Source organism: Hyla sarda, chromosome 6 (assembly GCF_029499605.1).
Source record: "Hyla sarda isolate aHylSar1 chromosome 6, aHylSar1.hap1, whole genome shotgun sequence".
Lineage (NCBI taxonomy): Eukaryota > Metazoa > Chordata > Amphibia > Anura > Hylidae > Hyla > Hyla sarda.
The window spans coordinates 276,781,506-276,804,948 of NC_079194.1; the positions used below are offsets into that span (position 1 = coordinate 276,781,506).

General features: G+C 44.8%; 2 protein-coding genes across 12 annotated transcripts in view; one reads left to right on the plus strand and one right to left on the minus strand.

Annotated features, from left to right (window-relative positions):
- SF3B2 (splicing factor 3b subunit 2) overlaps positions 1 to 1,419 on the minus strand; it is a 40,670-nt gene extending 39,251 nt beyond the window's left edge. Inside the window, exon 1 of the mRNA XM_056527384.1 lies at positions 1,319 to 1,419. Within this exon, the coding sequence (XP_056383359.1) occupies positions 1,319 to 1,337 (19 nt within the window). The 5' untranslated portion in view covers positions 1,338 to 1,419. The remainder of the gene's footprint in view (positions 1 to 1,318) is intronic.
- The window catches only part of LOC130277090 (C-factor-like), a 123,158-nt gene that overhangs the window by 58,176 nt on the left and 41,539 nt on the right, over positions 1 to 23,443 (plus strand). The window contains exons 1-2 of one of the 11 annotated variants that reach the window (XM_056527391.1): positions 1,450 to 1,466; positions 19,300 to 19,435. The exons of 2 other annotated variants lie outside the window; for them this stretch is intronic. Coding sequence is in view for 2 of the 9 variants with exons in the window: in XM_056527389.1 (XP_056383364.1) it covers positions 1,454 to 1,466 (13 nt within the window). In the remaining 7 variants the exon portion in view is untranslated. Of the gene's footprint in view, positions 1 to 1,174; positions 1,216 to 1,418; positions 1,467 to 19,299; positions 19,436 to 21,040; positions 21,062 to 21,288; positions 21,729 to 23,443 lie in introns of those variants that run through there. 8 more of the 11 variants (XM_056527386.1, XM_056527387.1, XM_056527389.1 and 5 more) reach the window with 8 other exon arrangements.

Sequence of the window (23,443 nt, forward strand, 5' to 3'; positions counted from 1 at the left end):
ATTTCCCAGTGACGTCCATGTAAAAAAAAAAACGTATGCGGTTGCAGTACAGTTTTTAAACCGGAGACAAAATCGTGGTCAACCGCGGTTTTGATTCCGGTTTAAAAACCGTACTGCAACCGCATATGTTTTTTTTTTTTTTTTTAAACATGGACATCAATGGGAAACGCACATGTATACGGTTCCATACGGGAAAACGCATACGGTTTTTACTTTGCACATGCGCATTTCCATCCTAAAGTCCCCACTCAACAGCCCTCCCATTAAAAATGGACAAACATTTTCAAAAATGTATGGGTTTTTGTTTCGATAAAAACGGACGGAACTGTATGCACTTTTAAAAAACAGTATACTGTTTAAAAACGCATATGGTTTTCTTTTTCCCATACTGTTCCATAGGTTTTTTTTTTGCCATTCGGTTTTCTTTAGAAAAACCAATTGAAAACAGTATGGCAAAAACGTGATGTGAACTCAGCCTAAAATGACAACTAGAGATGAGCGAACTTACAGTAAATTCGATTTCTCACGAACTTCTCGGCTCGGCAGTTAATGCCTTTTCCTGCGTAAATTAGTTCAGCTTTCAGGTGCTCCGGTGGGCTGGAAAAGGTGGATACAGTCCTAGGAAAGAGTCTCCTAGGACTGTATCCACCTTTTCCAGCCCACAGGAACACCTGAAAGCTGAACTAATTTATGCAGGAAAAGTCATCAACTGCCGAGCCGAGAAGTTCATGACGAATCGAATTTACTGTAAATTCGCTCATCTCTAATGACAACACCACCACTGTATATGTGACATTGGCGGCCTGAGATCAACAAAGTGCAGACATATTCTCCATCAGACACGGGTAAATATAGCTCACTAACTAGACTAGTGTATCCAGTCATCTAAACACTGTTCACCACTGCGTTCCATTCAGCAGTGTTTCCAACCGGAGTGCCTCCAGCTGTTGCAAAACCACAACTTCCAGCATGCCCAGACAGCCAGGTCACATTCATGTCATGGGCTGGAGAAGCCTTGGATGGAAATTGTTCTGCTTGTTCCAGGGAATCTTTGGAAAATTAAAGCAGCATCCCCCTCCCCCCATAATGATGTTGGTACAGCCCAAGAATCTAATACGCGGAATAGAACTTTATTTACACCGACAATACTATTATACTTAAGGGGGGGAGCAGTGCCGGTGCCCTGCGGCCTGCTCTGCACCATACAGTGTGCCGGTATGTACGCCGGTGGCAGACAGCGCTCTCCTCCGCACAGTTACAATGGTCGCTCTCCGGCGGGCACACGTTTACCCGCTCACACACCGTATTTTTCACTCACCGTCTATAATTTCCGCCATGTTTCGGCTTTACCAGCGATTGCGTCTGGTGTGCAGAGTCGCAAAAAGTCTACGCAATCGGAAAGCGACGAGCGGAAGAGGCGGCGCTACCGCGTGACGTAGAGCTCGCGGGCGACATGTTTGTTGAGGGTAAAGTTAGGAGCGGTTAGTCGTCACGGTGATACATGTGACATCTGGGGCTGGGCAGAGTGTAGAGACACATGCAGGCAGTATCCTGTCAGGGGCGCTGTTGTACCTTTGCCAGAACCCATGTAGCAGTCTTATCTGTGAAATAACTGGGGGTCCCAGGCATCACCACCTCACTGGAGGTCACCCGGCCCCTCACACCTCAGCTTCCTAAGCCTCTCTCCTCCGTGACTCTCATAGTTTCTTATTTACTTTCATGTATTACCTTAAACTAACAATAATAATACAGTGGCGTGTTCACATTGTGTTATTGCTGTCAGTTTAACGTATACATTAACCCCTTAAAGACCGGGCCAATTTTTGGGGGGCGGTTTTGTTTTTTCCTCCTCGCCTTCTAATTTAATTTTAATTTTCCACCTATACACCCATATGAGGCTTGTTTTTTGTATGTCACCAACTGCACTTTGTAATGACATTGCTTATTTTACCATAAAATGTAAGGCAAAAAAAAAAAATTATATATATATATATATATATATATATATATATATATTTCAATGGGGGGAGATTTATCAAAACCTGTACAGAGGAAAAGTTCCTGAGTTGCCCATAGCAACTAATCAATCAGATCGCTTCTTTCATTTTTAGCAAGGCCTCTGCAAAGTGAAAGAAGCGATCTGATTGGTTGCTATGAATAGAACATCACTCATTCATATTTCCCTCTGAGAGCTGTGATTGGCTGCCACCATCCGGCCAATCACCCCTCTGGTGGGAAATATGAATGAGTGATGTTCTATTGACATCACTGGCCGGAGTATAGTGCAGAGATGTGAGCACTGTATAGAGCCGCTTCACCTCTCTGCTATATTATGGACGATCGCATCAGGTGTCAGGACTGACACCCGGGGCGATATGTCTATTAGTACAGGTACTACTACTCCCATCATGGAACAGTCTGCTGGGAGTAGTAGTACTACCTAAAAAATTTAAAAAAAAATAGAGAAAAGTGAAACACACACTTTATTAACAATTAATTATTTTTTTTTAAATAAAATATATACATTTTGTTAAAAAAAAAATTTCCATCACTACTGCAAACTTTTTTTTTTGGGTACCAAAAAAAAAAAATACCAAGGTGCAATTCCCACACAAATGAAAAAACACCAGAAAAAACGCCAGACGCAGGACATTTCAGGCGTTTTTTTCAGTCCAAAAAACGCAGGACAAAAAAAAAAAGTAGAAACTTAGTCTGTTGCAGGCATCCTCCATTGTATGCATTTTATGCTGGTGATATCCCTTAGCAACATACCACAAGGGCAGGATCTGTTCCCTCAGTATATATGCACAACTGCATTTGGGGTTGAGCACCTCCTGCCTGCCAGTTGCTCTCTTTTTTTGTCTAAATTTTATACTTGGAGATGCAAAAACTACACATTTAATGCACCTTTATTACTATTCTAAGCAGCATTAAGGTCCACCTGTGAGGCCAGCAACTATATCAGCAAACTTGGGTGGGGCTTATAGTCAGTCTCCCTCCTCCCATTGTATGTGTGCTCAGCTACACTGGAGGGTGTCTGGGAGGAGGCTGTGAGTCGGTCTAATTCTGCTGTAATTGCCCACTCGCCCATGGTTTTGCTTATCAGGCACAGGTAGATTAGTGTTAGGTCCCGTGCCACTTGAGAAACCTTGGCATTGGTGTGCGGGCTTAGGTCTGTCCTTCATATAAGGATATACTGGCTAATGTCTCAATTTTAACACCAGTGTTGAGGGTTAGCCATATGTCATTGTTCACATATCCCACAGCAGTGCACCTAAATTCTTGTATTATTCTAATTGTTACACATCCACACCGTCTATCTGGTGTAGGATACCATTGTGGCACTTGTAGTCTGTTGCAGGCATGCTCCATTGTATGCGATTTTATGCTGTTGATCACCCTTAGCCAGGGACACCATCAGGGGGGGTACAGGCAGTACCCTCGTACGGGGCTCGGTGTCCTGGGAGGCCCGGGCTCCATTGACGACCCCGCTCACTGCCCGCAGGAACTAGACCCCATCCGGCCGGATTAAGGGCCCACTGCTGCTACTAAGGATCCAGGACGCTCGTCCCAGAACCCCAGCAGACAGCGCTGCCTTCTCCTGTATGCGCGATACACGCACATACAGGAGAAGGCGTCCCTTCTGTCTGAGCCGCATCTGCAGCTACACAGAGGAGCCTCAGAAAAAGAAAAAAAAAACTGGAAAAAAAAATGTGATGTTCATCTGATGTCCTCACGCAGCACGCAGTACAGGCGCTGCTGATGTCACTCTGCGCTTGTACTGTGGAGGGGAGAAGATGCGGGCCCCTGCTGCTGAGGAGATCGCTGCGTGGGACATCAGATGAGCATCACATTTTTTTTTCCAGTTTTTTTTTTTCTTTTTCTTTTTTCCCCTTAACTCTGCATATACCTATGGGAAAGAGAGAGGGGGGGGGGTAACTCTGCCTATACCTGTTGGGGGGGGGGGGGTAACTCTGCCTATACCTATTGGGGGGGGGGTAACTCTGCCTATACCTATTGGTGGGGGGGGTAACTCTGCCTATACCTATTGGGGGGGGGGTAACTCTACCTATACCTATTGGGGGGGGGGGTAACTCTGCCTATACCTATTGGGGGGGGTAACTCTGCCTATACCTATTGGGGGGGGGGTAACTCTGCCTATACCTATTGGGGGGGGGTAACTCTGCCTATACCTATTGGGGGGGTAACTCTGCCTATACCTATTGGGGGGGGGGTAACTCTGCCTATACCTGTTGGGGGGGGGGTAACTCTGCCTATACCTGTTGGGGGGGGGGGGGTAACTCTGCCTATACCTGTTGGGGGGGTAACTCTGCCTATACCTCTAGGGGGGGGGGGGGGGTAACTCTGCCTATACCTATAGGGGGGGAGGGTAACTCTGCCTATACCTATAGGGGGGGAGGGTAACTCTGCCTATACCTAAAGGGGGGGTAACTCTGCCTATACCTCTAGGGGGGGGGGTAACTCTGCCTATACCTATAGGGGGGGGTAACTCTGCCTATACCTATAGGGGGGGGTAACTCTGCCTATACCTATAGGGGGGGTAACTCTGCCTATACCTATAGGGGGGGGTAACTCTGCCTATACCTATAGGGGGGGGGTAACTCTGCCTATACCTATAGGGGGGGGGTAATTCTGCCTATACCTATAGGGGGGGGGTAACTCTGCCTATACCTATAGGGGGGGGGTAACTCTGCCTATACCTATAGGGAGGGGTAACTCTGCCTATACCTGGAACCAACCTACCTGCCATTTTACTGTGCAGGAGACCAAGGAGGGCATTATTCCAGTTTGTGGGCCTATAGATAGAAAGATTGTGTAGAGGAGGGGAGGGCACTGGAAAAATGAAGAGTCTGACATGTTTTTCCTGCAGATATTAAGAGATCCACATGGCAGTCTTATCTGGATGGAGAAGAAAAGGAAAGAGGACGCCGCTGATCAGAAATTGTGAGTCCCAAAATGTAACTGTAATCACTTATATGATATACACATCCTGTGTGCAGCTGTTATCTACCGCCATATGGTCCTGTATATAATCACTTATATTGTATACAGATCCTGTATAGTATACTGGTCTGTGTATAGTGGTTTTATTCAGTACAGTATGGTGGTGTTATCCATTTATTGTGTGGTGGTATATATTTAAAATACTGAAAAAACTAGAAGGGAACCTCTAAAACATAGCTTTTAATGTGCACATCTAAAGATGTACAAAATTGACAAGTATCTAAAAGTAGAAAAAATATATTATAGAAAAAATATTATAAGGCCGCCATCAGTATCCTACCATACAAGTGTATCTTAAGCAGAGCGCGTCGTCTCTCTAGGTAGGAGGCTCAGTTACTGTTGTGTAACCACTGACATCTCACCGTATTTACTCACAAGAGAGACAACCCGCTATGCAGATAACACACACAGAGCATTGTTCGCGAACAATAACCATTCCTAAACAAATCTATTTGCTCAATATAGGCTATTACCCAATAGATGTATTCACATCTCCTGTGTGTCCACAGCCCCGCAACAGATATACAGACAGGGGTGCGAGCAAACAGGACATATCAATCATACAGTATTGCGCGTTAGTCAGACATATAAGACACCATACTAGAGCATGAAAGTGATTTGCAGGTATGCCAAATGAACCGCTTGTAATACTGATGTTGAGCTACTGAGATAATGTGCTAGTTAGGAATCCAGTCCACTGTCCAAAATGAACCACGATGTGCAATCCACCAGTACATGCGAACTCATAGTATATCAATAAGGACTATAGATATCAAGTCCACAGTTCACACTATAGCGCAGCCGCGCCTCCAAACAAGTAGCTCTCTGTCAGCTATAATACACAGCAGTACTGCTAAGATATATTCGTAGTAATGGCAATCCACTAGATCATGCACTTAGAGATGTCAAACTTCTATGAGTTATTGAGTTGTCCTCACAGGAATCATAGTTATTATCACGGACATCTAGCCAGCATACAGTAGTTGATGTATATTAGCACAGCATTAAATAGTGTATATGCACAGTATTATCAGTTTAGGCATAGTATAAAGGTTCTTAAATGTCCCCATCAGAGGAATTGAGTAGCCAGTTCACACTGTGCGATTTTTTTTACTTCACTTATGTTCAGCATACGTTAGTATTAATATGGCAGTTTATCCATGTTAGGACTGATATTATTCACACTGACATAGGTGATTATAGCACACAAGCCTGGTCTCCTAGTGTGCTTGTATATAGTCCACAGATTTCTTTGATAATAGTTCACACTATGCGATATAGTAGCTCACAGATTACACACTTGGGCATATATTGCCATCCATCAGTTGCTCCAAAAAATTGCTCTGTGAGTGTATATTCTAGTGTGATAAATTATTATATTGCCGAGTTAGTGAGTACAAGTTGCAATGTGATACACGGCTATATCTCCAAGTAGATTCTCAGGAATACATATGTATAGTTCCCACACTAGGTGGTTTCCAATGTCCCCAGATAATAGTGTGGATGTACTGATTAAGGTATGCTTGCATATACACTTAGCTGTGTCCATAGGTGCTTGAATCACGTCCGGCCATTTGCATAATGGTACATGACAGCTGATGGCTCCATAATATCATATCGTATCCATAAAGGGTCCAATGCGTTTCAATCGCTCAATATCCTCAAGAACCTTTCATAAGCTTGGTCTCCTTACTGTCTTACAGTGCAGTCTTCGCACCTCGCATGCGGCTCTGATGGCGGCCGTGCTGAACTAACAAACACTACAAACTAATATACCTGCATTCACCTGTTCCCGCGGTCCGAGGCTCCAATCAGCAGTGTGCCACGTCACTGGGAGTGGCTAGCTATGCACACCACTGATACGATTTGTCGAGGACCGAAGGAACTAGGTGCGCTCTCAGTGGGTAACTTAGAACCTCATACCTATATATGATGGGCAGAGGAGATGGACAACGGGTGTAATGAATATTCATATCAATTTCTTTGACAAAAAGTAAAGAAGTCTCATCCAGTATTCAGGCACGATTTTACCAGTATGTATAAGTAACCTGAGATTAAACTTGAATAGGCTGTGATGTTAATTTTAAGGCACATACTGACTTACTACTCTTACATAATTTATTTTAAGCCACAATATACAGCCACAATTTTAATCGATAAAGCATGCATAGGATATAAAATCATTGAGGCCATATGGTTTAACACATTCAAGCCTGAATGTCCATTCTGCTTCACGTTGAATCAGAATCTTATCCCAACACCCTTTTCTCCTGGTGGGTGGTATGACCTCAATGACCTGTACTCTCTGGCTCTCACTATTGCTAGAATGACATTCTGCAAAGTGTTTAACCACTGGGGTATCTCTTGAGTGCCTTATATCACCTAAATGTTCCTGCAGGCGTTTTTTAAGGGGCATGAAAGTCTTCCCCACATAGTTCAAAAGACACCCACAGATAAGGAGATATATCACTCCCCTCGTCTCACAATTCGCAAAATGCCTATTCATGTATGTTTGTTGTGTAGTGATACTCATAAATGTGTTAATCTTAATAATGTGAGGGCAGATGTTACATCTCCCACATGGAAAAGTTCCTTGTGGTTTGTTTGACATGAGCCACCCATCCTTGGATGGATCTGGCTCAAAATTACTATGAGTCAGTCTGTCTTTTAAGTTCCGTCCTCTTCTATAAGTAATTAGAGGTATATTGGGGGATCAGGTCTTTTAACTGCTTATCTGTAGTTAGAATGGTCCAGTAAGTGCTCAGGATATTTTTAACTTCTACAGCCTTTTCATCGAAGGTCCCAATAACTCTGCTTAGTTGTTCTTCTGTATTCCTACCTTTTAGGAGTTAATAATTGTGTCCTTTGGGAACTAAGGGCTCATTTATATGCTCTCTTGAGGACTTTGTTTGGATATCCTCTTGCTCGTAATCTAATACGTAGCTCATCTGCCTTTTTCTGAAATTCCTCAATCGTAGAGCAATTCCTACGCATTCGCAGGTATTGCCCTGTTGGTATACCCTACTTCAGTGGGAGAGGATGACAGCTGTCCCACTGAAGCAGGGTATTTGTGGCTGTCTCTTTCCTATGCACCGTAGTGTGAATAGAACCATCCAAAAGGACCTGAATTTTCAGATCCAAAAACTCAAGTTGAGATTTATGAATTTTGCTAGTAAATATAAGCCCCAGGTAATTCTGATTAATCTGTTTGACAAATCTGTGGAATTCATCTTCATTCGAGTTCCAAATCATAAACACGTCATCTATATAACGAAGCCATAATAAAATATGGCTCGTCCAAGATGACATATCCTCACAAAATAAAAATTGGTCCTCCCACCAGCCGAGCGCATGGGCTCCCCATCGCTGTACCTCGCTGCTGGTGGAAGGACCGCCCCTCAAACTAATAAAAATAACTCTTAGTCATGACAAATTGCAGAAGTTGAAGTACCAGGTGATTGTGTTCCACATATTGTATCCCTCTACTGCGTAGAAAATGTTCCACTGCGCCCAGTCCCTTATCATGAGGGATGGAGGAATAGAGCGCTTCTACATCCAAGGATGCCAAGAAGGCTCCCTCCTCCAATCTTAAATCTTCAATCTGTTTCAAAACATCCGTCTTGTCACGTACGTAGGGTGGTAAGGCATAGACAAATGGCCTGAGCACCGAGTCAACATATTGGCTCGGCCCCTGGGTCAAATTGTCTATGCCTGACACGATAGGTCTACCGCGCAATGGGGGATACCCCTTGTGTATCTTGGGGGTGGCATAGAAACAGGCCATTCTTGGAGACTGCGGTCTTAAATAATCATACTCTGTTCTATCAATTAATTTAGCAGAGAGGGCACAATCTAGAATGGTCTGCAATTCTTCACCAAATTGCCTAGTGGGGTTATTCGCTAGCTGTACATAACACTGCTTATCATTGAGAATATTTAAACACATTGCCCTGTATTCCTCCCTTTCAAGGGCCACTAATGCTTCTCTTTCCTCAAAACTCAGATTTTGTTGTCCAACTGTCTTGGAACTAAGTGATCTGAATGCCTGTGTAACTGTCTCCACAAAGATGTCAATATTGGAGTAATCTCCCAAGGGGAGGAGTCTTTTTACTTTTTTTTTATGTAGTGGATAAATGTAAAGTTATGCATCTGGGTACTAATAACCTGCATGCGTCGTATGTCTTAGGGGGGATTAAACTGACAGAGTCACTGGTAGAGAAGGATCTGGGTGTACTTGTAGATCACAGACTACAGAATAGCATGCAATGTCAGGCTGCTGCTTCCAAAGCCAGCAGGATATTGTCATGTATCAAAAGAGACATGGACTCGAGGGACAGGGACATAATACTCCCCCTTTATAAAGCATTGGTACGGCCTCACCTGGAATATGCTGTTCAGTTTTGGTCACCTGTCCATAAAAGGGACACTGTGGAGCTGGAAAGGGTGCAGAGACGCGCGACTAAACTAATATGGGGCATGGAACATCTTAGCTATGAGGAGCGATTAAAGGAGTTACAATTGTTTAGTCTTGAGAATAGACGTTTAAGGGGGGATATGATAAACGTATATAAGTATATTAATGGCCCATACAAAAAATATGGAGAAAAACTGTTCCAGGTTAAACCCTCCCAAAGGACGAGGGGGCACTCCCTCCGTCTGGAGAAGAAAAAGTTTAGTCTCAAGGGGCGACACACCTTCTTTACCATGAGAACTGTGAACTTCAGTCTACCTCAAGAACTAGTCACAGCAGGAAAAATTAACAGCTTTAAAACATGATTAGATACATTCCTGGAACAAAATAACATTAATGCTTATAAAGAAATATAAAATCCCATCCCTTCCCCAATATCGCGCCACACCCCTACCCCTTAATTCCCTGGTTGAACTTGATGGACATATGTCTTTTTTCGACTGTACTAACTATGTAACTATGATGTAAAGGGTCCCTGACCCTCAACTCTATCACCAACCTGGTTCAGATCTTGGAGGTCCCTAAAAAGGGACATATCATCTCTATCAATCCCCAAATTGAGACCCTCCCTCTGGTCACGTAACGAAAAGCACTTTCTCCATTTCAGTTTTCTTTGTCCTTTGTCCACACAAATGGATTTAATTTAACAGTGGGGACAAAGGACAGACCTCTTGCCAGTACATTCATTTCTGCTGTTGTCAAATGTTTGTCTGTAAAATTGATGACCTGTAGTTGGTCACTATCCACCTCAGTATTACTTATATCTTCTATGTCGGTCTCGTGCTCCTCAATGTATAATTGATCATGCTCGGGGGGGGGGGGTGATCTAAAAAAAAACTAGTCCCTCTGCGTGGTCCTCTTGGTCTCCCTCTATTATAACTCCTACCTCTACCTCACCTATATGACTGGTGAGGGTTGGAATTTCTCTCCACATCTGACTCCTCACATTCAGAGGATGACAGATCTGTTTCTTGTGCTTGTGAGTGAGATTGCCTCAAGATTTTATACTCTTGTTTCGTTTTAAAGTCTTGTAAATCCCTCTTAAATTGTGAATGTTTCCTTTCCTTAAGAAATGCTACGAACATTGAGACACTCTCCTCCAGGAGGTGTCAGTGGTTCCGCAACAGTAACTGAGCCTCCTACCTAGAGAGACGACGCGCTCTGCTTAATATACACTTGTATGGTAGGATACTGATGGCAGCCTTATAATATTTTTTCTACTTTTAGATACTTGTCAATTTTGTACATCTTTAGATGTGCACATTAAAAGCTATGTTTAATTAGTGGAGGAATACAGGGCAATGTGTTTAAATATTCTCAATGATAAGCAGTGTTATGTACAGCTAGCGAATAACCCCACTAGGCAATTTGGTGAAGAATTGCAGACCATTCTAGATTGTGCCCTCTCTGCTAAATTAATTGATAGAACAGAGTATGATTATTTAAGACCGCAGTCTCCAAGAATGGCCTGTTTCTATGCCACTCCCAAGATACACAAGGGGTATCCCCCACTGCGCGGTAGACCTATCGTGTTAGACATAGCCAATTTGACCCAGGGGCCGAGCCAATATGTTGACTCGGTGCTCAGGCCATTTGTCTATGCCTTACCATCCTACGTACATGACACGACGGATGTTTTGAAACAGATTTAAGATTGAAGGAGGGAGCCTTCTTGGCATCCTTGGATGTAGAAGCGCTCTACTCCTCCATCCCTCACGATAAGGGACTGGGCACAGTGGAACATTTTCTATGCAGTAGAGGGATACAATATGTGGAACACAATCATTTGGTACTTCAACTTCTGCAGTTTGTCTTGACTAAGAATTAATTTTATTAGTTTGAGGGTCGGTCCTTCCACCAGCAGTGAGGTACAGCGATGGGGAGCCCATGCACCCCCAGTTACGCTAACCTGTACCTCGGCTGGTGGGAGGACCAATTTTTATTTTGTGAGGATATGTCATCTTGGACTAGCCATATTTTATTATGGCTTTGTTATATAGATGACGTGTTTATGATTTGGAACTCGAATGAAGATGAATTCCACAGATTTGTCAAACAGATTAATCAGAATTACCTGGGGCTTATATTTACTAGCACAATTCATAAATCTCAACTTGAGTTTTTTGATCAGAAAATTCAGGTCCTTTTTGGATGGTTCTATTCACACTACGGTGCATAGGAAAGAGACAGCCACAAATACCCTGCTTCAGTGGGACAGCTGTCATCCTCTCCCACTGAAGTAGGATATACCAACAGGGCAATACCTGCGAATGCGTAGGAATTGCTCTACAATTGAGGAATTTCAGAAAAAGGCAGATGAGCTACGTATTAGATTACGAGCAAGAGGATATCCAAACAAAGTCCTCAAGAGAGCATATAAACGAGCCCTTAGTTCCCAAAGGACACAATTATTAACTCCCAAAGGTAGGAATACAGAAGAACAACTAAGCAGAGTTATTGGGACCTTTGATGAAAAGGCTGTAGAAGTTAAAAATATCCTGAGCACTTACTGGACCATTCTAACTACAGATAAGCAGCTAAAAGACCTGATCCCCAATACACCTCTAATTACTTATAGAAGAGGACATAACTTAAAAGACAGACTGACTCATAGTAATTTTGAGCCAGATCCATCCAAGGATGGGTGGCTCATGTCAAACAAACCACATGGAACTTTTCCATGTGGGAGATGTAACATGTGCCCTATTAAGAGTAACACATTTATGAGTATCACTACACAACAAACATACATGAAGAGGCATTTTGCGAATTGTGAGACGAGGGGAGTGATATATCTCCTTATCTGTGGGTGTCTCTTGAACTATTTGGGGAAGACTTTCAGGCCCCTGAAAAAATGCCTGCAGGAACATTTCGGGGATAAAAGGCACTCAAGAGATACCCCAGTGGCTAAGCACTTTGCAGAATGTCATTCTAGCAATAGTGAGACCCAGAGAGTACAGGTCATTGAGGTCATACCACCCCCCAGGAGAAAAGGGTGTTGGGATAAGATTCTGCTTCAACGTGAAGCAGAATGGACATTCAGCCTTGAATGTGTTAAACCATATGGCCTCAATGATTTTATATCCTATGCATGCTTTATCGATTAAAATTGTGGCTGTATATTGTGGCTTAAAATAAATTATGTAAGGGTAGTAAGTCAGTATGTGCCTTAAAACTAACATCATAGCCTATTCAAGTTTAATCTCAGGTTACTTATACATACTGGTAAAATCGTGCCTGAATACTGGATGAGACTTCTTTACTTTTTGTCAAAGTAATTGATATGAATATTCATTACACCCGTTGTCCATCTCCTCTGCCCGTCATATATAGTCAGTATGAGGTTCTAAGTTACCCACTGAGAGCGCACCTAGTTCCTTCGGTCCTCGACAAATCGTATCAGCGGTGTGCATAGCTAGCCACTCCCAGTGACGTGGCACACTGCTGATTGGAGCCTCAGACCGCGGGAACAGGTGAATGCAGGTATATTAGTTTGTAGTGTTTGTTAGTTCAGCACGGCCGCCATCAGAGCCGCATGCGAGGTGCGAAGACTGCACTGTAAGACAGTAAGGAGACCAAGCTTATGAAAGGTCTCTGAGGATATTGAGCGATTGAAACACGTTGGACCCTTTATGGATACGATATGATATTATGGAGCCATCAGCTGTCATGTACCATTATGCAGACGCCCGGACGTGATTCAAGCACCTATGGACACAGCTAAGTGTATTTGCAAGCATACCTTAATCAGTACATCCACACTATTATCTGGGGACATTGGAAACCACCTAGTGTGGAAACTATACAGATGTATTCCTGAGAATCTATTTGGAGACATAGCCGTGTATCACATTGCAACTTGTACTCACTAAGGCTGGGTTCACACTACGTTTTTGCCATACTGTTTTCAATCCGTTTTTCTAAAGAAAACCGTATGGCAGAAAAACGGATGGAACAGTATGGAAAAAAATAAACCGTTTGCGTTTTTAAACAGTATACTGTTTTTAAAAGTGCATACAGTTCCGTCAGTTTTTATAGAAAAAAAACCCATACGTTTTTGAAAATATTGTCCATTTTTAATGGGAGGGGTCTTGGGTGGGGACTTTAGGATTCAAATGCGCATGTGCAAAGTAAAAACGTATAAGTTTTTCCCGTATGGAACCGTATACATGTGCATTTCCCATTGACGTCCGGTTTTTAAACCGGAGACAAAATTGTGGTCAACCACAGTTTTGACTCCGGTTTAAAAACTGTACTGCAACCGCATACGTTTTTTTTTTTTAACATGGACGTCAATGGGAAACACACATGTATACGGTTCCATACGGGAAAAACGTACACGTTTTTACTTTGCACATGCGCATTATACTATGCCTAAACTGATAATACTGTGCATAGACACTATTTAATGCTGTGCTAATATACATCAACTACTGTATGCTGGCTACACTTCCGTGATAATAACTATGATTCCTGTGAGGTCAACTCAATAACTCATAGAAGTTTGACATCTCTAAATGCATGATCTAGTGGATTGCCATTACTACGAATATATCTTAGCAGTACTGCTGTGTATTATAGCTGACAGAGAGCTACTTGTTTGGAGGCGCGGCTGCGCTATAGTGTGAACTGTGGACTTGATATCTATAGTCCTTATTGATATACTATGAGTTCGCATGTACTGGTGGATTGCACATCGGGGTTCATTTTGGACAGTGGACTGGATTCCTAACTAGGACATTATCTCAGTAGCTCAACATCAGTATTACAAGCGGTTCATTTGGCATACCTGCAAATCACTTTCATGCTGTAGTATGGTGTCTTATATGTCTGACTAATGAACAATACTGTATGATTGATATGTCCTGTTTGCTCGCACCCCTGTCTGTATATCTGTTGCGGGGCTGTGGACACACAGGAGATGTGAATACATCTATTGGGTAATAGCCTATATTGAGCAAATAGATTTGTTTAGGAATGGTTATTGTTCGCGAACAATGCTCTGTGTGTGTTATCTGCATAGCGGGTTGTCTCTCTTTTGAGTAAATACGGTGAGATGTCAGTGGTTACACAACAGTAACTGAGCCTCCTACCTAGAGAGACGACGCGCTCTGCTTAAGATACACTTGTATGGTAGGATACTGATGGCGGCCTTATAATATTTTTTCTACTTTTAGTTACTTGTCAATTTTGTACATATTTAGATGTGCACATTAAAAACTATGTTTTAGAGGTTCCCTTCTAGTTTTTTCAGTATTTTGCATTATTGGGAGACCTAATTAATTTATCTTTAACATCTGTGGTATATATTTACTCCTTGTATACCAGTATTATTGGACATGGAAATTTACCTACGTTAAAGTGTTTCTTACATATATAAATTTTAGTTTACTGTGTGTGTGGGATTTAGGTGGAATAGGGGCGTGGCAGAAGATTGATGAACTGCAGAGGCCCTTGCCTTTTTTTTTTGGGTCCGGGGCCCCGATTGTTATGACCCATAGACCATAGCAGTCGATCCTGACCCCAGACTAGAGAAGGAGTGATTGGACCACGGAAACTGGCCAATACACAGACATACTGCCTGCAGCCGCATGCTATATATGGCTGGAGGCAGTATGTCTGTGGAGGACCTACAGCAGTATATGGGGGCACAGAGGGGAGGGGGGTCATTTAATATATATGGGGGCACAAAGAGGGGGTCATTAAATATATTATGGGGGCACCAAGAGGGGGGTCATTAAATAAATACATGGGGGCACCAAGAGGGGGGTCATTAAATATATATACATGGGGGCACCAAGAGGGGGGGGGGGTCATTGAATATATAGGGGGGCACAGAAGGGGGGGGATTTACAAATATATATGGGGCACCAAGGGGGTCATTAACAATATATGAGAAAAAAGAGAGGGGGTCTATAAATATATAGGGGGGCACAGAGGGGTGTACATATATATATACAGGGGCACAAAGTAGGCACTATTAATGTGTGCAGCCATACACATGAGGAGTCTGTAAAGAAGTGGGCATTGTGCTGAAGAAAGGCGCCTAAAATGTTTGTCTGGCAGGTTCTTTGGAGACGAGTCTTCATGATGGCCTCTAATCAAAGTAGAAGTAGCTTGCGAGTCAGTAAATGTAAATGTAATCCATTATAATGGCTGCAGAGCCCGTGCTAGTATCTACCTCTGTATGATCAGTATGTGGCACTATTGTTGAATATTTAGGGAAGTTTCACAGTAACTAGATTAGGGTGTATTAGAATATAGCAGAGTGCAGTAAAATACTGTGCAGCACAATTTCTTACTGCACTGCACTCTGCTTTAATCTAATTAGAAATATATAATTAGAAAATAAAATAACATTAGGGACAGGCCCTAGGGCGGATTCGGGGGGTGGGCCACGTGCAGGCAAACGAAGCAATTGCTTGGGGCCCTGAGCTGGCTGGGGGGCCCCGAGCAGAGCCAGTACTTGCCCGTCCTGTAGCGACAGGGCACTTCGGGGGGCCCGCACATTTCAATGAAATTACCTTTTTGTATAAAGCGTGAGGTGAAAAATTCAAACCGGCACCGGACAGGTCAGGGGCTGATTGGAGTAGAGACGTCACGTGCCCCACGCAGGCACGCACGTCTACGCCAATCACCTGACCTGTCCCTGCTTACGTCCCCACGCGAACCTCCAGCATCCTCCGTGCAGTAACAGGAGCAGCAGCAGACTCACGCCGCTGCAACGATCCCCGGCAGGGTAAGTAAACTGGCGCGGGGGCGGGGGGTGGATTGTATGTTGGTTAGGGGACTGCAATGGTGATGAGAGGTGTGTGTGTGTGGGGGGGGGGGGGGGGGTATGGGGGTCATGAGAGATGCAGGGGGGGTATGGGGGTCATGAGAGATGCAGGGGGGGTATGGGGGTCATGAGAGATGCAGGGGGGGTATGGGGGTCATGAGAGATGCAGGGGGGTGTTATGGGGGTCATGAGAGATGCTGGGGGGGTGTTATGGGGGTTATGAGAGATTCAGGGGGGGTGTTATGGGGTCATGAGATATGCAGGGGGGGTGTTATGGGGGTCATGAGAGATGCAGGGGGAGTGTTATGGTGGTCATGAGAGATGCAGGGGGGTATGGGGGTCATGAGAGATGCAGGGGAGGTATGGGGGTCATGAGAGATGCAGGGGGGGTGTTATGGGGGTCATGAGAGATGCAGGGGGGTGTTATGGGGGTCATGAGAGAGGCAGGGGGGGTGTTATGGGGGTCATGAGAGAGGCAGGGGGGGTGTTATGGGGGTCATTAGAGATGCAGAGGGGTGTTATGGGGGTCATGAGAGATGCAGGGAGGTGTTATGGGGGTCATGAGAGATGCAGGGGGTGTTATGGGGGTCATGAGAGATGCAGGGGGGTGTTATAGGGGTCATGAGAGATGCAGGGGGGGTGTTATGGGGTTCATGAGAGATGCAGGGGGGCTGTTATGGGGGTGGTGAGAGGTGCAGGGGGGGTGTTATGGGTTGATGAGAGGTTCAGGGGGGTGTTATGGGTTGATGAGAGGTGCAGGTGGGGTGTAATGGGGGTGATGAGAGGTGCAGGGGGGGTGTAATGGGGGTGATGAGAGATGCAGGGGGGGTGTAATGGGGGTGAGGAGAGGTGCAGGGGGGTGTAATGGGGGTGAGGAGAGGTGCAGGGGGGTGTAATGGGGGTGAGGAGAGGTGCAGGGGGGGTGTAATGGGGTGATGAGAGGTTCAGGGGGGTGTAATGGGGTTGATGAGAGGTGCAGGGGGGGTGTAATGGAGGTGATGAGAGGTGCACGGGGGGGTGTAATGGGGGTGATGAGAGGTGCGGGGGGTGTTATGGGGGTGATGAGAGGCACTTCGACGGGGCACTTCGGGGGGCCCGCACATTTCAATGAAATTACCTTTTTGTATAAAGCGTGAGGTGAAAACTTCAAACCGGCACCGGACAGGTCAGGGGCTGATTGGAGTAGAGACGTCACGTGCCCCACGCAGGCACGCACGTCTACGCCAATCACCTGACATGTCCCTGCTTACGTCCCCACGCGAACCTCCAGCATCCTCCGTGCAGTGACAGGAGCAGCAGCAGACTCACGCCGCTGCAACGATCCCCGGCAGGGGGGGGGTATGGGGGTCATGAGAGATGCAGGGGGGGTATGGGGGTCATGAGAGATGCAGGGGAGGTATGGGGGTCATGAGAGATGCAGGGGGGGTGTTATGGGGGTCATGAGAGATGCAGGGGGGGTGTTATGGGGGTCATGAGAGATGCAGGGGGGGGTGTTATGGGGGTCATGAGAGAGGCAGGGGGGGTGTTATGGGGGTCATGAGAGATGCAGGGGGGGTGTTATGGGGGTCATTAGAGATGCAGGGGGGTGTTATGGGGGTCATGAGAGATGCAGGGGGGTGTTATGGGGGTCATGAGAGATGCAGGGGGGTGTTATGGGGGTCATGAGAGATGCAGGGGGGTGTTATGGGGGTCATGAGAGATGCAGGGGGTGTTATGGGGGTCATGAGAGATGCAGGGGGTGTTATGGGGGTCATGAGAGATGCAGGGGGGTGTTATGGGGGTGATGAGAGGTGCAGGGGGGGTGTTATGGGTTGATGAGAGGTGCAGGGGGGTGTAATGGGGGTGATGAGAGGTGCAGGGGGGGTGTAATGGAGGTGATGAGAGGTGCAGGGGGGTGTAATGGGGGTGATTAGAGGTGCAGGGGAGGTGTTATGGGGGTGATGAGAGGTGCCCCCCCCCCCCGCACCTCTCCTCATAACCCCCCCCCCTGGTTATAATAGTGATGAGGAGAGGTGGGGGGGGGGGGGGAAATTATAGTAATGATGAGGAGAGGTTTGGCGGGGGGTTATGGGGGTAATGAGGAGAGGGGGGGGGTAATAGTAGTGATGAGGAGGGGTTTGGTGGGGGTTTTGGGGGTGATGAGGACACAGAGGATAAGAGGGGTGTATATGCATATATGATGTGTATGCATGTGTGGCAGTATTGTATTCAGTGGATACAGTGTGTGGCAGTATTGTATTCAGTGGATACAGTGTGTGGCAGTATTATATTCAGGGTACTATGTGTGGCAGTATTATATTCAGGGTACAGTGTGTGGCAGTATTATATTCATGGTACAGTGTGTGGTAGTATTATATTCAGGGTACAGTGTGTGGCAGGATTATATTCAGGGTACAGTGTGGGGCAGTATTATATTCAGGGTACAGTGTGTGGCAGTATTATATTCAGGGTACAGTGTGGGGCAGTATTATATTTAGTGGGTACAGTGTATAGCAGTATTTTATTCAGGGTACAGTGTATGGCAGTATTTTATTTAGGGTACAGTGTGGGGCAGTATTTTATTTAGGGTACAGTGTGGGGCAGTATTATATTTAGGGTACAGTGTATAACAGTATTATATTTAGGGTACAGTGTATAGCAGTATTATATTTAGTGGGTACAGTGAATAGCAGGATTATATTTAGTGGGTACAGTGTATGGCAGTATTATATTTAGTGGGTACAGTGTGTGGTAGTATTATATTTAGTGGGTACTGTGTATAGCAGTATTATATTTAGAGTACAGTGTGGGGCAGTATTATATTCAGGGTACAATGTGTGGCAGGATTATATTCAGGGTACAGTGTATAGCAGGATTATATTCAGGGTACAGTGTATAGCAGTATTATATTCAGGGTACAGTGTATAGCAGGATTATATTCAGGGTACAGTGTATAGCAGTATTATATTCAGGGTACAGTGTGGGGCAGTATTTTATTTAGGGTACACTTTCTGGCAGGGTTATAATGATTACTGTCTTCATGCAGAGGATGAGGATCTGCTGACGAAGTGAGGAGCCAATGATGTCTGGATGTCAGACTCTGCAGAGAAGATAGAGCTGGAGGAAGACCTGGTCTCTGGACCAGATGAAGAAGAAAAGATAACAGAAAAGATATCACTCAGGTCAGAAGACGTCACTCAGGTCACTGATATCATTGTGTGTTCTCCTGACTGTCCCATCAGAGCTGTAGTCACTTGTAAGTTCTGCAGTGATGATGGGTAAAATTGTGTTCAATCTGTGTCTCTCCAGCTGTTACAAAACTACAACTCCTATTGCCAGAGGCTCTGCAGACATGATGGGAGTTTTAGCTTTCCAACAGCTGGAGAACCACTTCAACCGAGGTGATCGGTGGGGGTCTCAGCAGTCAAACCCCCACCAAAAAATATGGCCCTGGGGGGGGGGGGGGTCTGGAAAGGGGGTATGGGTAGGGAACACTGCTGCACCTAATGTGGGGGGAACACTGCCTACCTAATGTGGGGGGAACTCTGCTGCACCTAATGTGGGGGGAACTCTGCTGCACCTAATGTGGAGGGGGACTCTGCTGCACCTAATGTGGGGGGAACACTGCTGCACCTAATGTGCATCGTATCGACGTTCGCTCATATTGCGCTCCCAGAATTCAAGGGCTGGCGTTACTATGTCCTGACGCCGGCCCTAGAGCGTGACGTGCGTGAACATCAAAGGGGGGGGCCTCCATGCCCCAGCCCTTGAGCTGTGTAAGGTAAATTTCTGATAGCAGCCCTGCCCTTAGCAACAGACCACAAGGGCAGGATCTGCTCCCCCAGTATAAATGCACAACTGCATTTGGGGTTGAGCACCTCCTGCCTGCCAGTTGCTCTCTTTTTTTTTTGGTCAACAAGGATTCGGAAGGAAAAACCGGGCAATGCCGGGTACTCCGCTAGTGTGTGTATGTATATATGTATATATAAATATATCTATCTCAATGGGGGAGATTTATCAAAAACTGTGCAGAAAAAGAGTGGTGCAGTTGCCCATGGCAACCAATCAGATCGCTTCTTTCATTTTTAAAAAGACCTGTGAAAAATGAAAGAAGCAATCTGATTGGTTGCCATGGGCAACTGCCCCACTCTTCCTCTACACAGGTTTTGATAAATCTCCCCCAATGTGTGTATGTATGTGTGTATGTTCCAGTATCACGTCCAAACCGCTAAAGATATTAACATGAAACTTGGCACACATGTCACTTATGTCAACAACAAACATGGGATAGGTGATTTAACCCTTACTCACCCCCATTCGCCAGGGGCGGGGTTTATGTTTAAAGTCCCATACAAGTCTATGGGAAATATAAACTTCCAAACGGCTGGAGATATTTCGATAATACTTGGTCACATGTTACTTATGACATATAAGTAACATGTGACCAAGTATTATCGAAATATCTCCAGCCGTTTGGAAGTTTAAATATAAATATAGTTTAAATGTAAATATAGTTAATTTAACCCTTAATTTAACCCTTAACATTTGTGAGGGTCGGGGTTTTTGTTTAAAGTCCTATGCAAATCAATGGGAAATATATGTTCCCACATAACTTTCGTACGGCTGGAGATATTTCAATACCTGGTACACATATTACGGGTCGGGCTAAGAGGTCGGGACAGGAGGTCGGGATATGGGGTTGGGATATGATAACAATATATGAGGACGGGATATGAAGTCAAAAGTTTCCTCCTTTGTTTATTTTCCTCCCCAACAAGGATTAGGAAGGAAAAACCGGGCAACGCCAGGTACTCAGCTAGTGTGTATATATATATATAGCTCAAAAAAATAAAGGGAACACGAAGATAACACACCCTAGATCTGAATGAATGGACTAACCGTATGAAATACGTCTTTACATAGTTGAATGTGCTGACAAAAAAAATCACACACAAATGTGAGTGGAAATCAAATGACTGGAAATCAAATTTATCAACCCATGGAGGTCTGGATATGGAGTCACACTCAAAATCAAAGTGGAAAACCACACTACAGGATGGTCCAACTTTGATGTAATGTCCTTAAAACAAGTCAAAATGAGGCTCAGTAGTGTGTGTGGCCTCCATGTGCCCCTATGACCTCCCTACAATGCCTGGGCATGCTCCTGATGAGGTGGTGGATGGTCTCCTGATGGATGTCCTCCCAGACCTGGACTAAAGCATCTGCCAACTCCTGGACAGTCTGTGGTGCAACATGGTGTTGGTGGATGGAGTGAGACATGATGTCCCAGATGTGCTCAATCGGATTCAGGTCTGGAGAACAGGCGGGCCAGTCCATGGCATCAATGCCTTCCTCTTGGAGGTACTGCTGACACACTCCAGCAACATGAGTTAAAGCATTGTCTTGCATTAGGAGGAACCCAGGACCAAATGCAACAGCATATGGTCTCACAAGAGGTCTGAGGATCTCATCTCGGTAAGTGGCACTTGAGAAACCTTGGCGTTGGTGTGCGGGCTCAGGTATGTCCTTCATACAAGGATATACTAGCTAATGTCTCAATTTTAACATCAGTGTTGAGGGTTAGCAAATGTCATTGTTTATATCTACCACAGTAGTGCACCACAATTCTTTTTATTATTCTAATTGTTACACATCCACACCGTTTAATTGGTGTAGGATTCTATTGTGGCACTTGTAGTCTGCTGCAGGCATCCTCCATTGTATGCATTTTTATGCTGGGGATTTCCCCTAGCAACAGACTACAAGGGCAGGATCTGCTCCCCCAGTATAAATGCACAACTGCATTTGGGGTTGAGCATGTCCAGCCATTGGAGACCCCGTCTTTGTTGTTTAGTAGTAGTCCCTCAGCACTGCAGGAGTCTGCTGATGTCAACTCTTCTGAGCATGCTTAGAAGTAATAACGGATATTTTAAAACAGGGTGCAAACTGATGACATAAAGGCTCATCCGTTTGCCATAGAATTCAATGTTAAAAATAATGTCCGTTAATTTACCCGTTTCTTGTGACGGGCGAAAAATGAGTGCATGTCCTGTTATTTCTCCCATTACAACTAACCTCCATTAGTCATGACGGGCTATAACGGGTGATAACGGGTAAACAAAAAAAAAAAAACATTCACTTGAATGGGGTTGTTTAACGGGAGTTAATAATTATTTTTCAAACGTATGTGAACTTGGGCGTGTCAATTAGCCAGTGATGTGAAGCTGCGCTGTGGCAGCAGCACATGTGCAGTGGCCAGTAATACAGAGCGGGGAGGTGGAGGTAAGAAATGTATATTAAAGTGCCGGTTCGGAATGGCCTTTGCTGAACGCTTTTAAGAAGCTGCAAGGCTCACTTCTAAATGGTGCTGGCTGCACTCCCAAACATTCCCGAGCCACAAACACTGTAGCAGCCCGCAGGGGGCCACTTGGGGGATGGGGGCCCTGGGCAATTGCCCAGTTTTCCCCATCTTAACGCCGGCCCTGCCTGTTGGTAGTCTTTAAGTTGTGCTGGCCAGTATCATACTGCCTCGACGGGGAGATGCAACGATGAGGTAATCTGACTTGTTTGGCCTGTAATGAGGTTATTACCAGCGGAGTTGCTCCCTTGCTTGTTGTTGACCCGATATTGCACTTCATACTGCACTGGTCCTATTTTACTTATGGTACTGTCAAGGATGGCTCGAGTGGGGGCTTTCAAATGTGATTGACCGGACTGCTATACACTTTGCCAAGTGTCGACACAAAAAGATATACACCACACAGGATATGTTGGTATGCATTCTTTCTTTGCAGGAAGCTCTGCTGCTCCCAAAAGAGTTCTCTTTTATTCAGGAAGAAACAGTTGGTTTTAACATTGTGCAAAGTAGGAGGATTGATTATGACATCACAATTAATATGTTACAGTTGGATTGGTTGTTCAAGTATTGCGTCCGCATATATTAGCATATCTAGTGTCCATTAATTTATTGGAAAAAGTTCTCTGCTCATCAGATGTTTAGTCTTTCTTATTCCCCCATGGAGTCGTCTCAGGGCCTCTGTTTGGAGTCACGAGCAGATAACATTCTGAGTATATAGGTTGAAGGATAAAGCTATGCGTCATACTTTATGCTGATTAGTAATTTGTGGCGTAGCATAAGTCTTTATCTTGCAAGACTTCTAGCTTGAGATTTCTTCATCTTTCCACAAAGT